We start from the raw sequence: 18904 nt of genomic DNA on the forward strand, positions 1-18904 counted from the left end.
CACCATGGGAGGGGATCACAGTGGTATTTGTCTAACGTCCAATATGATATGATATGTATCGTGCTGTGTCTGCAGTGCGTCTCAGAGTGAATTACAACAACCAACTGCATGTTTCCTTACTTTCCAACTACCTACCACTCAACTAATCCCCCCTCTTTAGAAGCGGCTATGTCTCTGTGAAGTACTCAGTCACAGTATCCCATAACAAGAGATATCCATTGGTGGAATACATTGACTTTTGGAAAATAATCCTTTGGATCAACTTGCAGTGAAATAAGAAGATTGCTTGCAGTTTCACCTCTGTCTTCTTAGTATTTAATCCACCATGGTGCTTTTGAGATAATGCAAAACTAAAGCGTAGAATTCAGTCATCGGCATGATCATATTAGCTTGCACCACAAAAAATATATCCTAATAGATATCGGATACTATTCGAGGAGAAAATGGTTGTGAAGTTTGACAGAAAACAACGGCATTATATGACATCTGCATTCTCTTCATATTCTCTACAGAACAAAAAAGGAATGAGTTATTGTATGCAGGTGAGTCTCCCACCGTACTGGCTGAGTGTTCCCCCCCCCCATCATTGATTTTTTTTTCTGAGAGACAGACAGGGAGGACGGAGAGAGACCTCTGCTGAGAGGATAATTCCAGGGTTGGTATTGGTAAGAGGGCTACAGTTAGTATTTTCTGTCACAGCGGTGCACTGAATGCTGCTGCGCCTCCACTGCATCTCATCCCGCAGTTGACAGTTGCTGCGTATGTGTGTGTACCTGCAATTTTATTACATACAAGTGCTTTTTTTGCATCTCATGTATGCCTGCATGTGAGTAAGCATGAGTTTTTACAGTCCAAATAAAATGGCATTTAAGCACCTTACTGTATTTCCATTGTATGAGGATTCGTTTAAAAACGTTTGGAAACATCAGTTAAAGAAAGAATAGGCAGATTTCCTTGGTTATTTATAATTGAATGAAATAATGGGATTATAATAGAGCTATAAAAATAGCAATGTCTATATATCAGGTATTATGCATGTATAATGTAATTGAATGTATCTGCTGCTGCTTATCCAGGAGGAACGTTTGAATCTGTGTTAAATGACTGGTGCTTGATGTTCATTGAAACAAATTGAATTCAGCCGTTATGGATGATTTTGGGCAATTCATCAATTCCTTATTTGTTATTACAATGCATCAACTCAGAATTAAGGAATGTACTTGCTATGTATATTTCTGCACTGCAAATACATATGTTGGGGAGAAGGAAAACAACCACAGGAAGAGATAAAGATGTATTATAGATTACGATTGAAAGGAAAAGACTATGTGACTACATTCAGGAAATCTGTTCAAGCTCAGCCAACTTCAATAGTGTTGGAATGAGTCAGTCAGTCTTAGTCTTAGGTCAACACAAAAACAACACCGCAGGAAGAAACACCCACGGACACAAATATACAACAATATCAAGCTTTGATAAGAAAGTAGCATAAATGTACTCTGCTGCTGCTACATCCTTCCTCTGTGGTGTATATTGTACATACTAAATCCGCCTTTAAGATGCACACATTAGCCACGCACTATATACACGGCTGGACAGCTGAACATATGCATACAAGGATGCAAACATGCATGCACAACGAGATACTGCCTCCCGGGCTCTTAATTATTCATGAAGTTAAATCAATGAAATATGCAGATTGCCGCTGTTCCACATGTAGCAGACTAATGTCTCTGTCTCATCCAATGGTTCAGTACAAATGTCAGCATGGTGGTGGAGTTTGAGCAGCACTGAGGCAAAAAAACACGTCATGATAAACTATTATTTAGCGGTGGCTTCAGTTACCTTTCACCTCGCTGCTGCCAGAATGTGACACAGACTCCTACTCATTCAATGGTGTTTTAAGCAGTGTTTTGTTATTAATAAAGGTGGTTGTTAAGCCTCACTGCACGAACACCCTGCCAATAGTAAGTGCTGCTCTTTAAACCCTGGCTAAAGAGCAGTGGCATAATTGTCAATATTTGAAAAGCAGAATTTGAAGCTCTTAAAGATAAATCAAGCACACCTCAAGCGTTTAAAACCACTTTAAATGTTATTTTTACCCTCAACTGTCAGTCTCCTGCACACAGAGAAACTAACAGCGAGAGACAGCTCTGCAGAGCGACTTAGCCAATTAACTATTATTGTTGGAGACTACCTTGACTTTAAACAGCAGGGTTTCTGGGTAGGGGGGACTTGAATATGTAGTTAAACTTGGCCTCCTACTGCCAGATACTGCAAGGTTAAGAGTATATTAGAGGATGGGAAAAGCAGCTGCAAAATCTGTAATCTATTTCCCATCTCCTTCACAGAGATTGAGAATGTGGGGCATTCAGCAGGGACGTGCAGGAGTGCAGATGACCTACTGCAAAACCTCCGTACTACCTCTCCATAGTGACACTTCACCAAGGTAACAGACGCTTTGTACAGCGCAGGATATTGCTGAGATGTCAGAACTGTGTTTGGTGTCCTCAATACTGTTATAGTGGCTCTGCTAATCTGCTGCTTTTGGTACAGCAGCACCAATATCAGCAGTAAAGTATCAAACAGTAGCCGCGTGCACAAATCCCAAAACAACGTTGTCACACAAGTACAGTTCTCACAGACGCACACACACGCCCGGCGCAAAGTGTGCTGAGAGGCCAGGCAGGACAGCACGCCTCAGTAGTGTGTGCCAGCCTAATCTAGTCAGGCCTTTTATCCCATCTCCTCCCTCCACTTCCACTTAAATCAACACTTCACTGAGAGCTACAAAGCTAGTTTGCACCCTCGGCACACACGTACACATGCTTCACTTCTCCTCCTTCGTTGTTAGTCTCTGTTTATCCCTCACGTTGGCTCTCTCACCTCATCTCTCTGCGTCTCAGGCACATCGCTCAACAACACACATGTACTCACACACACATACACACCAATGGGCAGTCACACACCAAAACATACTTGTGCACAACACACTCCCTCACAACTTTGAAAAAGACTGGTAGTCTCTGAGGAGAGCCGGCAGTGTGAATGAATAGAAGCTGAATGTAGCTTTACAATCTGTGCCCAGTCAACTGTGTTGGCCATTGCCCAGGCTGAGAGTTGGTGCCCCAGAAAATAATCATCCACAGAACAAAAGTAGGACTGTACATTGGCAGTCATTATAGAGGTCTCCCTGAACTACATACTGATTCCGTCAGCAAGTCCTCAAAGCGGGAGAAAAAGGTCCCAGTTTCAAAGAAAGAAACATATGGGCATTTTTGGATCGGTCTAGATGGAAGATTTAGTGATGTTTAAGCAAGTCAAAACACTCAGAAATGGTTAGAAACATATCGGTTTTGTAGTTAAAATAAAGTACAGTTTGAAGGACGAATGCTGTTTCCTTTTAGAGATGGATTCGAGTCGTGGAGAGCTTCCCAAATATTTCTTCCCGGAGGCGGGTAGAGTCCCATGAGCAACAGTCCTGCAGGAAGTGCAACTCGAACCGTGCTCTTGTTTATAAGTGTCAGTGTCTTTATTCATAAATGTCAAGTTGAAATGTCACAAACACCAGACCGGCCTGCCAACAAGGCAACACAACATTTGGTGTTATGCTATCTTTGGAAAATCGCTGGCATATGAGTAGAAGCACACACGCAGTCTCTTATTCTCACACACACACCACACCACACTGAGGGATATATAAACAGCTTACTCTCAAGTGTCATTAGTGACCATTTGCTCTGGATGTGCTCCCTGCAATCAGCCTATGTTTGGACTGCCTTAACATGCATGCCCCCATACACACTCACACACCCACACAAGCACTTACACAGTTGCGTAGAGAGCTCTGATAAAAAAGCATGAGAGCTCTGAAAAGTAATTTGACTGGGGCCCAACAAAAGGAGTGTTTTCACAGGATAATCCCTGGCTGGGACTGCAGGGGTTCTGTGTGTGTGATTGTGTGGGTGTACCAGAACCCTGGAGAGTGGGTGTCTGTGTTTGTGTGTCTGAACTTGTGCAATTGTATATGCGTGTTGGGGATCAAACCATGCAGGGAGGGTTTTATTCGGGATTTCATTAGCAGGGAATAGGAGATGTTTGGCCAGGCCATCCACCTCTGGCTCAGGGACAAGATTGTGTCTGTAACCCAGCTAAATTGTTTTTAAGGGCAAACACTGTGGCAGTTTTACTGAGTTTAAAATGCCTTTCTTTATATATTCCTCTCACTTTGAGAAAGACTAGGTACAGAGGATGAGCTCCAGAGTTAGTTCACACTTGGAACTGTCCTACTGTGCTACAGGAGGCGAAGAAAAATGTGTCCCGTGTGCTAGAAAGTGCTTTTATTTGTCAAGGATTTAAACCTCAATGTTAACTGCGACTGGAGGAGGGAAGGGAATGCACTGTGCTTGGTGAAGTTGACGGTTTCTTGTGGTTGTATGATTATACGTCTTGGATACAGTATGTACAATTACTTTCGAAATAAACATTTATCTCGGATTTGTGTTGTTTTTTTGATAAATCATAATAGCATGTGGTTATATTTAAATAAGACTATAGAAATAATTAGGAATATAAATATTTGTGTGGGTCATTGTTTTGGAATGAATGCTCATCGGTTGAATCTTGGGGAATGGAGGCTTCATTTTGTAATTGTTAAACGTTTGTGGACAAGATGTAACAGCTTTCTTTCAGTACAGGCAAAATAACAGGAAAATCCGTGTCTTACTGTTAAATATGCCGACAAAAATAAGAGTTACTGTGAAGAGCAGGACGTATTTTGTAGAATTGAACCTTGGTGTGCTTTAAGGTTTCACGGCGTATTTGTGTAAAATACAGGGATGAGGAGTGAGCTCGTTGCCTTTATTTCCATGTGTACAGCCTGAATCTAACCCTCAGGGCTCAAGCTGGATGTATAGTCAGCACGAGGGGTTAACAGGAGCCCTGCTGCTGATACCTAGGGTGGAGGTTTGACTTATCGTTCAGCGTGGGATTTCACCCTCAACACTTGCAGATGAATCATATGTGATCAGGCCATATTGCCATTTCATTATTTTCCCATCATTCTTTTATAACCCTCCACTGAGTTATGTTTTCGGTACGTTTTCATGTTTTGTTTTGTTTCTGTTTGTCAACAGCATTAAAATACATGTGCTTGGTAGAAGGTTGAAGCATGGGCCAAGAAAGAACGCATCTGAACTCAATCACAGGGCAGATGCATGCAATATTTTTCACTTATGGAAACAGCCTTGGCAGAGGTGTGTGCTCGACGAATGCTCTTCTATTTTGTGAAATGTGTACGGCTGGGAAGGTAACACCTTGTTTGATTAATACATATAACATTGGTAGGACCTTAACGTTCGTAACATCCGTGTTCATGAAAAGGAAAAAGAAAAGTGTGCTTTTTTTCACAACCACATCTCTTGGGGTTATCCAGTGGTTTCTGTAACTGCCATGCATGTTTGTAAAGCCTTGCAGCAACCATTTAATACTAATTAAAAATGAGGGCTTTTCCTTACATGTAAGGTTTTCTAGTTCATGCATGATTTAAATTCTATTCAACTTGAGTTTGGTATAGAAAATGCTAACAGAGGTAAAGAAAAAACATTATGTGTGCAAAATAAAATGTGTAAAACATGTAGAGAACAGATGGATTTATAGCAGGGGTCACCAACCTTTTTTAGGATGAGAGCTACTTTCAAAAAATAAAACAAGTCGGGGGCTACTTTTACCTTTAACCTTTGTGTGCTGTTTGGGTCTGTGGGACCGTTTTCAGTGTTTACTAAAAGAACATGTATGCAATTTAATTAATTTAACCTGCTTTATTTGGGGGTGGACCTCACATCCTCTAGGGGGGTCCGGGGGCATGCTCCATTTTTTAAATGTTGAAGTCAAATGCATCAATCTGGTGCACTTTGAGAGCAAAATGAATTGATGGATACAGCTCTCAACACTCCGATGAAAGGGAGCTGTATACTTTTCAATAATCCAAACATCTTTAGAATATGATCACAACCAATAACAAATCATTTCAACTGGTTTATTCTTATCTTATGTTACCTAGTTAGTATTCTTTCTTTCTATTTATGCATATTTCACTAATCACTCCCCTTTTAAACTGTTTTTTTTTTTTTTTACTGTCCTATAGTACACATTGGAATGATTTCTTACTTTATCTATATTAAATAGATAAAGGTATGCTCTCCCTAGCTCTCTCGCTCGCTCTCTCTCTCTCCCTCTGTCTCGCTCGCTCACAGAGGCTGTGTGCTCCTCCGTGGCGATGACGGCTTGCCTTAAAATAATAATAAACATATTTGTAAAGTGGGGGGACACAAACGGGATTTCGAAAAGTGCGGACATGTCCCCCCTGGAAATTACGCCATGCGTGTGTGTGCATCAAGTGCAATAAATATATATGCAAGTTGCAACACACAGAGTAAAACTCTGCCCCTCATGTGTTGTATAGGCTGGCATGATAGGCTGTGTTCAATGGGGCTGATGTGTTGTGTAGATTCTGCCAGAAGGAAAATCACGGTCTAACTCCTTATGAAGCGCGGAGGTGCCACATTGCTTTTCTTCGCGACTGCAACGCTGGTCCCGCAAATCAAGCAAGAACGTGATTGGTCGATATTCATTGTGGGGGTGGGGGGAGGAGGGGTGTTAGATAGATATAGAGTTGTAGTAAGTAGATAGAGTTCGTTATGATTTAGGTTTAGTTTATGCATAGGGTAGATTCTTTTAATTACATTTCCTTTTTTGTTTTGTGTATTTTATACAATTTGGATTTGTTTGGCGAGCTATTTTTAGAACATGCCCGGCGGGCGACTCACGTTGCCCCTGCGGGCGACTAAGTGCCCGCGGGCACCGTGTTGGCTGCCCCTGATTTATAGTCATCAGTGTCGGTACACCTGACCTGTGTTTAAGCAAGGGTGAATGTGGCTCTGAGTAAAACCAATCGGAGGGTCGGTGCTTCGATCCCGAGCAGAATAATGTCAACGTTTCCTTGGCCAACAGGAAAGAGATGGGTTGCTTTGCTAAAATCAAGTGTGGCCTATGATCTTCCAGGGATGGACACATCAATTCCAAGAGTGGTTGAGACTTTCCCAGTGATATGTAGCAACATATGATAAGCTCTTCTTCACATTTTCAATACTGAAGAGTCAAACTCTCTTTCCAACAGCTAAGACTTCACCAATTACTGTCTCTGCTCTCCAAAAATGGATAGGTTCTACAGGCCCTCTATTTTGGAGGATATTAAAATGTATTGTGTGAAATATATGGTTGCTGAAGAGACAGGTAAATGGCAAAATGACTGGAATGTGTGAAAGATCACAGATCAATTTGTGCTAACTGTGTAAAGGTATTCAGGGCTGGAATTTTACTTAACATGTCTGACCTGAGCAGCCCTCCGACAAAAATAGACAGAGGAGAAGACACAAGGAGAAGAGAGAGTGTGAAAGGAAAAGAGTAGAGAGATAGGAGGAAGCAACAGCTAAGTAGGATAAGGAACAACATATGGGGGAAATTCCCTTAGGCCATTCTTTCAATTATCTCTCTGGTCCCTGGTGTAGGGATCACTCGCCCACCAACGCACAAAGCCCCCCCACCCCCACACAAAAGAGGAATAAAAAATGTGCCGACCAAATCCCCATGCTGATGGTTATAATGACATCATGGAGTTAATGCACAGAACGTATGCAAATAATGCCTGTGTGTTTGAGATGTTTTCAATGATATGAAGAGATTTGTTGTGCAAACATAACATAATTATCAAATGTCTTGCTTACATACTAACAGTATGGATATAATCTAGACATGTTTAACAAGATTTCAAATGTAAACAATTAAAATATGTATTTTTTTCCGACATATCTTTACCCCTAGACAATCCAGCACAGGATAAGACAGGTTGATTAAATGCAAAGTGTATTACAAGCCTGAACTAGAGTACTATAATAAAGCCAGCTTTCATAAAAAACCATTATCTTATTAATCAAAAAACAAAACAAGCATCTTTATTGTACTATAATTTATTTGGTCTAATTAAAGGAGAGAGATAATGAAATTCATAATGGCAGTATCTGTGACAGCACGGAGGTGTAGGTGTAACAAATGCAGGCAACATCTGCCATGTGTGATGCAGCGCCTGACTAATGCCCACACTCAGCACTTTACTGAGGCATATCATGGGTCAACAGGCTTCGTGTAAAAAAATCTCCCAATCAGGTCGGCTAATGATGCTTAAGCTATAAGAGACCCCAAGACACCAATTTTCACCAGACACCAAAACCCAGAGTTTTCTTATTCTCAACATGATATAATATCCCATGTTTAAAGGGAACACTACATTAAACCAAAGGTAGATTAAGTGGAATGGAATCATCACATGGCCCACCAATACCCCAATTTGCTCAAATAGGGGAAAAGTGTTATACGTTTGTATGAAAAAAGTAAATAAAGAGATGTTGACTATAAGAAGTATTTTGTCATTTGCTTTCCATTGTTGACCAGTTATAACGAATACTTCTCACTTAAGGATTCAAGATAATTTTTACACATGAGCCACCAGTAAGCTCTCATACTTCAACATCTAAACATGATTTGCCAAAAACTGGAATTATGTTTGCTGCTGGACAATATTAGATCATTGGACATTCTACCAGGAAGTGTTGGGGACTGATGGAGCCCTCGGCAATTTCCGTGGTGTAACTGTTCGAGGTCGAGGGCTCTGACAGGGGCTTTTAAGAGGCAGAATCCATTAGACAAGGGTCGCTACAAAGTGGCCAACTATTAAAAATGCAGCAGCACCATTATTCCCTGACCCTGCCTCCAACTTCTGTCTCCTTCACTGCACCACTCTTTATTTCCCTTTGGATCTCTATCTCTTCTTTTGAATTCCTTTTGCTACCGCCATCTGTTCTCTTTCTGATATATCTCTCTCTGCTCATCTCCTTCACATCCCTGTTTCTCTACCACCTCGCTCCCTCCTCCACATATTTTCTATTACAAAACTGGCAGGGGTGTAGCCTCTCTCACCCCCTCCTTGCATGTGCTGACCCGCTGCAGCTTTTGCACTCCTATCCGACATAGCGAGGCACTGGTCAGCCTCCGCTACTGTACTGGGACAAGAATAGAAACAGCCCGCGGAGAATAATAAAATGGACATATATGGGTGCTTAGGAGAGTCCTTTTTAAGCAGAAATAACCAGCCAGGCCCGGCAAACTGAACAGATGGTAGGAGAGGGGGGGGAAAAGAGTTGGAGAAAGCAGGGAAAAGAGGGAGCAAGAGTGATGGGATAGGGCTTTAGAAGAAGACGACATAAGGCTGTTCTCAATTCTCTATATAGGCATATGATGCTATCAAGAGCAGAGTTTGAGATCCAACCAAAATAGAAGCTTAAACAACAAGCATATGATAATACTGTGTGTTGTAAAACTGCAGCGGGTGCAGGCAGGTTGATGTGTGAGGAGAAACAGGGCATGAGCAGAATGCATGCCGTGCCATAAAACCTATACCCTCTGTTTACTTTGCACTCTTCACACACACACTGCTCAGTTTCCGTATGTGTGTGTGATGTGGGCTGCATAATTTATGGTCGCTGTTTCTGTTAAGGCGAAGTACTTTATGTTTGACAAGAGGAGCAGAGGCTTGGAAGGAAACAAGAAGGGAAGGAGGTGATAGTAAAACGGGAGAGCGTTTGGTGTCTTAAATGTTCCCTCTTATCTTCCTGATGTGTACCCATCACAGTTAAGCAAACACTGACCACATTTATCTGCCGCATAATAGAGAGTAATTGAATGTGAAAAGCTAATTTGAAGGATGGAATATTGTATTTAGACGTCCGGGCGTGTCCGCATGTGCCATTACTTTGATATCAGCTGAATGCTGTTTCTCATTACCCTCATTAAAGCTCCTTGTGTGACACTGAGCATATTAGCACACTGATCTGCAGCAAACTCATGATCGGATGCGTGATAATGCAACTTCACCATTCAGCTTCTCTCTTATCTGGCTCTTAACGATAATCCTTAAAGATTCATATCCTCAGTCAGTCATTATCAAAGGGTGAGAAGTTGATGATGATGATTGATGATGATGATGATGGTTCATATGTAGAGAGAGGTAAATTCATGTTTGAGATAAGAGAAAAGGAACAAGAGGAACAGGAGATAGCTAAGAAGTATTTTTTCCCTCATGATGAATAACATTTATTTTTACAATTAAAACTTGAAATGATGAAGACACTTGACAAGGTAGTGCAAATATAAAGCTCTTGTGTTTCATGTTAAGCTTTTACAAAAAAATGTAAACGATAAAGATCCTAGAAAGATAAGGATGATATGTTTGTTAACTAAAGATAAGAAATGTCCATATTATCTTAGGTGTCTGTCTGGTGAACTCTACTAAATGTTTTCAAATGCTATTTCTGTTTATCAGAAGCTTTATTGTGGAAATAAACAAATGTATGTCAAATAATGCATTTTCCTCGTCAAAACCAAGCAGCACCTAACATAATAAATGCCAATTTTCAATGTGAAAAAAAGGCAACATGTCAGATGTTGTTGTTATTGCTTTGAAATATTCAGTTGTGACATATTCCGACCCAGCCACGGGAACACGCTCAAAACGTCACAGCAACAACCACAAGCTATGATAATTAGTTTTGCACTTTCATTTGGTCCAATTAGGGATTTCACATACTGGATTTCCTGAAAAATGCTTTCAGTAGATTAAATTATGCCCTCTAAACTACAAAATAGGCATCAACAATACACCGACTGAAAACTAGCTCACTGAGGCAATTGAGAGAATCCAAAACACTGATTGTACTTAAGAATGATAGATTTTCCCAATAGCTAGCCCCCCCAGCTATAACGTATAGTTACATTTGAACAAATCACACCGAGGAGGCAACAACGCAGCTGCGCCTCGGCATCAAACCCCCCCCCCCCTGATCCCCTTAAACCCTCTTACAGCCATGATGAAGGGCCACTAGGCTCATAAGAGGGCATGCTGTCCCTCCCCACCCCCTGCTAATGTACGCTAACTGAACCTATTGCCCATTATGGAGGCAGAGCAAGAGCAATTCTCTGTTTAATAGCCGCACATTTACACGCGCACTGTCATCAGGCTAAGCATTGTTAGTTTAAGCTCGTCATTTCATAACTGCCTTTGTGTGTCGCGTGTTTAAAGAACGCTATTGTACGCCAGTGAAAGCAGCGCACACACACACAAACACGCAGGATTGTTTTCCACAGGAGAGCCACCATTCTCTGGAATCAAGGTTAATAAGAGGCCGTTTACATCTCCAATCAGATCAGTGAGCGCGAGCAAGGGAGGGCCAAAGAGAGGTGGTGGTGTGAAAAAGGGCCAGAAAAGTGACCCAATAATAAATACGACTGCCACGTTTTTTGTCCCCTCTTATCCATTGTACAAACAGAAAAGAGCCTGAAAGCACCTGCACACCTACATTCACACCCACACACATTTACAAGCACAAACACTCCTCAAATGTAAAGTCTGAGAGCAGCACGGGAAGATCAAACACTGGACTGTTGTGAGGGTCCATATAGGGCCTCCAACACACACACACACACACACACACACACACACACACACACACACACACACACACACACACACACACACACACACACACACACACACACACACACACACACACACACACGGACACACACACACACACACGGACACACAGAACTGTTCCTCTGGGACCCGGTTGAGCTTTAATGACAGCAAGCTGCACGAAGAAGGGGTCAGGCATGGGAGTCGCTGTTCAGAGGCCACACACACGCTGACACACACACTCACATCAACACAGGATACACACATCCACGTACGCACACCAAACGTGAGCCAATGTATTCAGCCCACGTTCACGCACACGTTGGCGATCAAAGTTACAGGCTCATGTACAGTCACGGATACAAAGCTGACATACAGACGCAGCTTTTATTCATATATGGATAGATATGCGAACACACACACACACACACAGATGCAAGCGAGAGGGAACACTGGGGAGGATAGGATCCAATTTGATTTGACCTTGACAGCAGCGGGAGGAAGGGAGGGCTGGTGGGAGGGACGGAGGGATGGAGGGGAAGGAATGAAGTGATGGTCTGGGCCAGATGCCTGTTGCAGATACTTCAGAGAAATTAGATGACCTTGAACTGATAGAGATAAATCATAGAACAAGACACAGCAGCGTGACACGGTGACATCTGCACACATAAAACGGCATGACAGACGCACATCAAATTTAGGAGTTAATCTAATGTACGTTTGCATACCTCATGTGAAATAAACCTCCAGATTAAAACTATTGGACGCTCAGTGATTGAGCTGACAGAGCTGATTATAAATGCTAGAGAATTTGATGAGATTCCTTTTCACATTCATTAGAAATCTGGTGCAATCACTACCGTTTGCTAGAATCGTAAATAGGCAGTATTAATGCAACATTAATGAGGAAAAAGTTGCCAGAAACACTGGTTGTCAAAGTTTTCTGAGCATATTCTTATTTTTTTTTTAAATAATACAGATAAGATGAACTGTGCTTTTGTTCTTTGTAATTCTGTTCAGGGAAAACAATATAAAACAAAAGAAGACTATTTGCCAAGAGACAATTACCATATAGATCTTTGGAGTTTCTTTCATTAAAAGGACATTTAGAAACAACAGAGTTTATATTACCCAGTTGTAGACATGCATTTACTCTTCCAGATTAGCCAACAAAGAGACGTGCTCGTCATTGGCGATGTTGTTTATTACAACGGAATCGCAGATGTGCTTTAACAACAGCTTCTGTTCCTAAATTCATCAGACAGCGCCCAGATGTGAGCGTGTGCAGATCCCAGATCAGAAGATAAGTCGCTGATGTCGAAATGCTGCAAATGCAATCTGCTCTTCATCAGCAAGTATATTGTGCAGTTAATTGGAAATGTTGATCTTGTTTTGTGAACTAAAGAGCTGCACTGGATGTGTTTAAGCCAATGAATACAATACTACATATTAGCCGGTTTCTACCTGATTGAGCTTGTGAAAAGATGTTTATAAACTCTAACTAGATTGATTAACCCGGACTATAACAGTATAAATATGCCTATGTGTTAACAGTTGAGCGCATCTGAAAGATATTTTTGTTCATATTTTTAATAATCAGTATCAGCTACAATAAATCTCCCTATATTGAAGTTTCTCTTGATTGGATCTCGTCCCAAAATCAGTCGTCATTAACTATAACACATGCACAAATTAAAACAGCCAACATCCACGTGAGATCTTTGTGTTTGTGCGGTGGCAGTAACAGCTTCTTTCAACACATATTTATTTATTTAAATGTTATTTTTAGGGTGTTAAGTCTTCTTTTGGAAATAATTAAGACATTTAGAGAGAGATCTATAATGTTTTGGAGAGGAGAGGCTATTTGAATAGTGCTCTTAGGTTTTCTGGAGGGCACCATGCAGCTGTAAAACAAATACAACAATTATATCAGATTGTTAATTGGCTGGAAGTTCACTGTGATAGATTTGTATTGGATTATAGGGAAGGAACCCTGAATAAGACAATCCTACTGTACCAATGTGTTATTGGTTCAAATAAAGTATATAGGACTTCACATTCCTATAAGACGCGTTGCTATTAGACTGCAAATGAATCATGCAGTCTAAGCATGGTTCAAGGTTCAACCTATTTTTAAAAGTGGAGCAATCATTAGCTTACCTGTTCTTCCCACACTGTGTCCACCCAATAGCATGATCGCTCTATTCTCAAAGCATCCCACTCCTACACTTTTATCTTTGCATCTCTCTCCATCTCTCTTGCCTGCTGACAAGTACACATTTACTAAATATTGCAGCAAACCTGCCAACTCCTCACACTTACTATCACAGGAAAGAAAAACAAATGAATCACGGCAGACAAAGGGATATGGCAGGCTGGGCGATATGATGCAGGAGCCATCGATCAGGCCTTTTGCAATCCATTTTCCTCCTCTTGGTGGTAGAAGATTCAGAAAGGGGAATATCTTATGTGAGTTTGTGTGTGTGTGTGTGTGTGTGTGTGTGTGTGTGTGTGTGTGTGTGTGTGTGTGTGTGGTGTGTGTGTGTGTGTGTGTGTGTGTGTGTGTGTGTGTGTGTGTGTGTGTGTGTGTGTGTGTGTGTGTGTGTGTGTGTGGATGTGTGCATTGATGATAAGTGTGAGTAAGAGAGAAGGAATACAAGTGAAAGATCCGAGAAGAGAAACTGAAGTTGGTTTTGGTAATCGGAGAAGTGTATCAGGTTCCAGCGTCTACAGCATGGAATCATGGGTATGGGGCTGGGGATGGCCAAGTGACGACGAGGGGTAGAGGGTGTGGGGGTGTCAGAGCAGAGAGGGACAAAGCAGGACAGAAAACAAGGACTGAGGGAAGGGGGGGCCTCATGCCCTGAACTTGAACTTGGAGCTGGTGGGGTTGTGGAGAGGGGAGGTCTAGGGTCAAGTGTTTAGTGTGGAAGGAAAAGGAAAAACCCAGCTGAGTGACACCTACAGCTCAGAGACGGATGGGGGATAGGGGACACGGGGCCATTTAGCAAGCTTACTTGCGGGGGGCCATTTCGCAATCGTTTTCAAACATTGGAACCTTAAATATAGTCAATTTTGGTCTTTTTCTTGCTTGGTAAAACACAATCTTAATCTTTATATATGCTGGGGACAGACTCCTTGTTGGATCATGGTGCATTAATTAAGGAACACGACATAACTCATGGGTAAATTAAACACGTCAAGATTGTTATTTTGTCTTGAAATGGCCCTGATTGGGAAGGAGATTTAAAATAGGCAGAAGATATAGAGTTTATTAAAAAGAAGGTTTGCAAGACGGCATCAAGGTGATGTCTTATTTGCGACACACAAACATTGCCTCTGAGTTCGGAGGGGTAAAATAGGTCAACATCGATGACCATCCTACCTTGGTCTGGAGATAGTGGGGGTAGTAGTAGGTGTAGTGGGGGTACATTGGCTGCTGCTCCAAACGTTTTCCCATGTAGCTGGAATCCAAATGAAAGTCCTGGAAGCTTGAGAGAGAAGCTCGCAGGTGAGGGAACGACCACTCCAGGGGGGCGGCCAGTGTCCTTCAGACGAGTGGGGGACGTAGAGAGAGAAACGTTCTCCTCTTACTGAGGTGTGTGTGTGAGTGTGATAAGCACACAGAGGAAGGGAAGGATAAGACGACAGATCGTACTTGGGATTTCAGTCTGTCTACTTGTCTGGGAGCTCACAAAGAGAGACAGAGAGAATCCAGAGAAGCCGCAAAAAAAGGAGTTGGGGTAGAAGGAGGTGAGGAGAGAGAGATATTAAATGGGTAGCAGCATGAAACAGAAAACAAAAGGGGAATTGAAAAGCAGGACAGAGAGAGGGTAAAAGGAGAAGGGAGAAGAAGAGGAGGAGGAGGAGGAGGAGGAGGAGGAGGAAGAATGGATGGGATCCGGTTGCCGGTTCCTTGCACTCTCCGCTCTAAAAATCAGACCCACTCTTCTTCTCTGCTGCCCTCAACATGCCCCGCAATTTGCTTTCTCCGGCGTCCCTTGCTCTTCTCTGTCTCCTTCTCTCTTCCCGTGTATCCGTTTCCCTGTCTCGTCTCTCGCACCAGACGAGAGCCCAATCCCACCGGGAGCTGGGCTGTATCCTGGGGAACACACACTGTCCTCCGCTGCTATCCTCAAAAGGACAGTGAAATCAGCGATGAACTTACACAGAGGAGGACGAGGACCTGGAGGAGGAGAGAGGGTGGTCTGGAGCTGAAGCTGTGACTGCCTTTCTTCTCTCTTACTCCCTCCCTCTTTTGTTAAGCTCCGGGGGACAGATAGGTAGATATGGCAGGAGCCTGGCTTGGAGGATGAGCAAAAGAAAAAAGCCTCTGTGAGAACTCCTCTGGCTCGGGAAGAAGCAGATAGTCCTATCCAGACGCGCTCTCACACAGAGGAAAATCCCCTCTGATCCACAAGGTGCCTCCTCCAACTCTTTTGCTTTTCTTCCCCTCTGAGATCCCTCTCTTTTCTTCTCAAGCTCCTTCTCCCTGACCGCTTGTTTCCCACTGTGCCTGGCAGCCGTCACTGTGTGTGAGGTGGTGGTGGTGGTGGTGGTGGTGTGTGTAGTGTGTTGTGTGGCTGTTGCCGTCTGCTCCACTCTGCGTGGTGAGGCAGAGAGGGGCTCGGCTTCAGCGCAGCTATGCTCCTCCCTCCCTCTCTCGCTCTTCCTCCCCTCTGTCTGTGTCTCTCTCTCCCTCTGTGTTTTTCATGGAACTATAGAACAGTGGGAGTGGTTGGTCCTGCCCTCGCTCAAGCCCTGGGGTGTGTGTGTGTGTGTGTGTGTGTGTGTGTGTGTGTGTGTGTGTGTGTGTGTGTGTGTGTGTGTGTGTGTGTGTGTGTGTGTGTGTGTGTGTGTGTGTGTGTGTGTGTGTGTGTGTGTGTGTGTGTGTGTGTGTGTGTGTGTGTGTGTGTGTGTGTGTGTGTACTACATAGAAACTGAGAGAAAAGGAGAGAGACAGAGATGGGCTGTTCTGCTGGCAGATAGGCGGAGCTGGGGAGGGAGAAAGGGTGAAGAGGATACAGGAGGAGCAGAATTTGGAAACAGAGAGGCCCCCCTACTGGCACCCTATAGGCGCAGCAACTATTTAGAGAAGTTTTTTTTTTTTTCATTTTCTCTTGGCTGTTACTGAATCACATTTTTTCACATCACCATCATCTGGCATGAAGAACATGTATACACACACATGCTTGAATGAGCCTCAAATATGTGCGCCTGAATGCAACAGCGCACACAGTGTTGCTAAATGCACACGTGCCCAGTAAAGGGCCCAACATGGACTGTGCATTCAGTGGTTGTGTGGCACAGTGACCCACTGACACAGTGCTGCCTGTTATGTGATGTAACCAGGTTTAAGTAGTGCTCTTACATAAGCACAGTGAGCCATGCATGACAAGACTGCTCTGCCCTCTGACTGCAGCTGTGCATGAGTGTGTGTGTAAAAAAGGAGACATGGGTTGGCATAAAACGCAAGTTCACTGCAGTGGGAGAAAAAAAAGGGCATGAGAACAGAATGCAAACACAAAAGCTCCTGTGAAGATAAGGGCTTTATTTCTTGTGGGCCACTACACTACTACGAAGTCACTGTGTGTGTGCCATTGTACGCCCGTCTTTTTGTCACTTTTCGTGCAAGTCTGTCTGTCTTTTCAAAGTATTCTTCTGTCAGCCTTGACAATAGACAATAAAGATGTGTTCAGCTCAGAGATGTACCAACGATAAAACATCTCCATGCAGAGGCAGCATGTCAAAATATATGTTGGTCACCTAACCCGTGACGCGTGAGATATAATACAACACTTACTACCAACATGTTTGATCCAGATTAGGATATGCCAGACAAGATAAGGAGCAAGAACAAAAGTAACCACGTCACACAGACCAACAACATGAAAGTATGCTAAAGCGCCCTGGGGGGTGACTTTGAATACTACACCAGTTTCCAGAAGTGGCCAAACATTGTGTTCACCACTGACTATGACTGTGAAACTAATCAAACGATCAGCTAATCAAAAATAATTCTAACTTGATTCTTGTCTTACCTCAGCACTGCTGTGTGTTACTGCTCTCTGAGCTAATCCTATCTGACACATCAGCTGTAACATCATGCCTGGAGGGGAGCCTGGACTACATTCATCTGTTCCTATTTGGATCTGTATGGCCTTGTTTACAATGTGACTAATTGAGTTTATTCATTCCATAGATTAAAACAAGTCTTTGTCATGCATTACATGCTGTTACACAATTGTCATTTTTAGCTTTGCTTTGCCCCTATCATTTTACATTATGTTCTTTAATGCGTTTCTTTCTTTACAAAGTGTTGTGCTGCAGTTTAACCTTGGGTGTTGTTGATATAGTGCCAGTAGCTTTTACACAGTTTCTAAAAGTCATCTGAATAACCTTGTGATAGCACGTTTTATGATCATAATTATCATATATTAACAGTGGCAGACATTCTCTGCCACCCAGAGGAGCGCGGGCAGGAAGTTAGTCATCAGGTAAATTGCTGCTCAGCCTACACCGCTCTGAGTGGAGTTAAAGCATCACTTGTAAATGGAAATCAAGACGTGTGCACTGCACAGCTGTAGCAGTCAGGTTGAAGCCTTCAGCTGACAAGCAGTTAGGTTTAGCACAAAAACAGAACAGCGAAATGCAAATGATTGGTGCAAATAAAAAGCTGCTTCTCAAGTACAAAAGACACAATGTCCTCTAATTTTTTTTACTTTGGATACATTTTTATGCAAAGTAAAATAAATGTACATCGCTGCTAACAGCATTAGTGCTGCTTTAAACTACATGCTACAATCTGAATGTTAACACAGTATCAAAGTTAACAATCTGAGTTTTGAGCTGTATGTTAATAAACTTCAATTTGCCTGTAAAACTGTCATTAGTTAGCTGTATTTTGTCATGAATAAAAATGTTGGATATATATATTTAACCTGGTGATTACATCAAAGCTACTGCATTTTATCCTGAGGGGAACATGAGCGGCTGTACTGAATTTGATATCAATCCTTCCCACAGTTTTCAAAAGGTTTTTTTCCCAGATCACCAAAGTCAGTGGGATTCATCCTCTGGGGATCACAAACGCCAATTTAATTGCAATTCCATTTTATAGTAGTTACGATTTTTTATTCTGAAAGGTGGTGGGCAGCATGACGAACCAATACATAGTTTGATCTTGTGAAAAAAGAAAAGAAAATAGAAAAACAGTTTTAACAACATTTTTGTTTTGTGCTACATTACAAATACCCACTTAGAGAAAATATAGTGCAAACACTATACAAGTACTGATTGTGCAACAATCAATACAGCTTA

The 18904-nt window shown here is 42.4% G+C and overlaps 1 protein-coding gene across 3 annotated transcripts in view; it reads right to left on the reverse strand.

Annotated features, from left to right (window-relative positions):
• LOC117480494 (RNA-binding motif, single-stranded-interacting protein 3-like) overlaps positions 1-16185 on the reverse strand; it is a 129655-nt gene extending 113470 nt beyond the window's left edge. For all 3 annotated transcript variants that reach the window (XM_034127840.1, XM_034127839.1, XM_034127838.1), the window contains exon 1: positions 14970-16185. In XM_034127840.1, the coding sequence (XP_033983731.1) occupies positions 14970-15044 (75 nt within the window). In that variant the 5' untranslated portion in view covers positions 15045-16185. The remainder of the gene's footprint in view (positions 1-14969) is intronic.
• Positions 16186-18904: the final 2719 nt, after the last annotated feature.

This window comes from Trematomus bernacchii, unplaced genomic scaffold (genome assembly GCF_902827165.1).
Source record: "Trematomus bernacchii unplaced genomic scaffold, fTreBer1.1, whole genome shotgun sequence".
Lineage (NCBI taxonomy): Eukaryota > Metazoa > Chordata > Actinopteri > Perciformes > Nototheniidae > Trematomus > Trematomus bernacchii.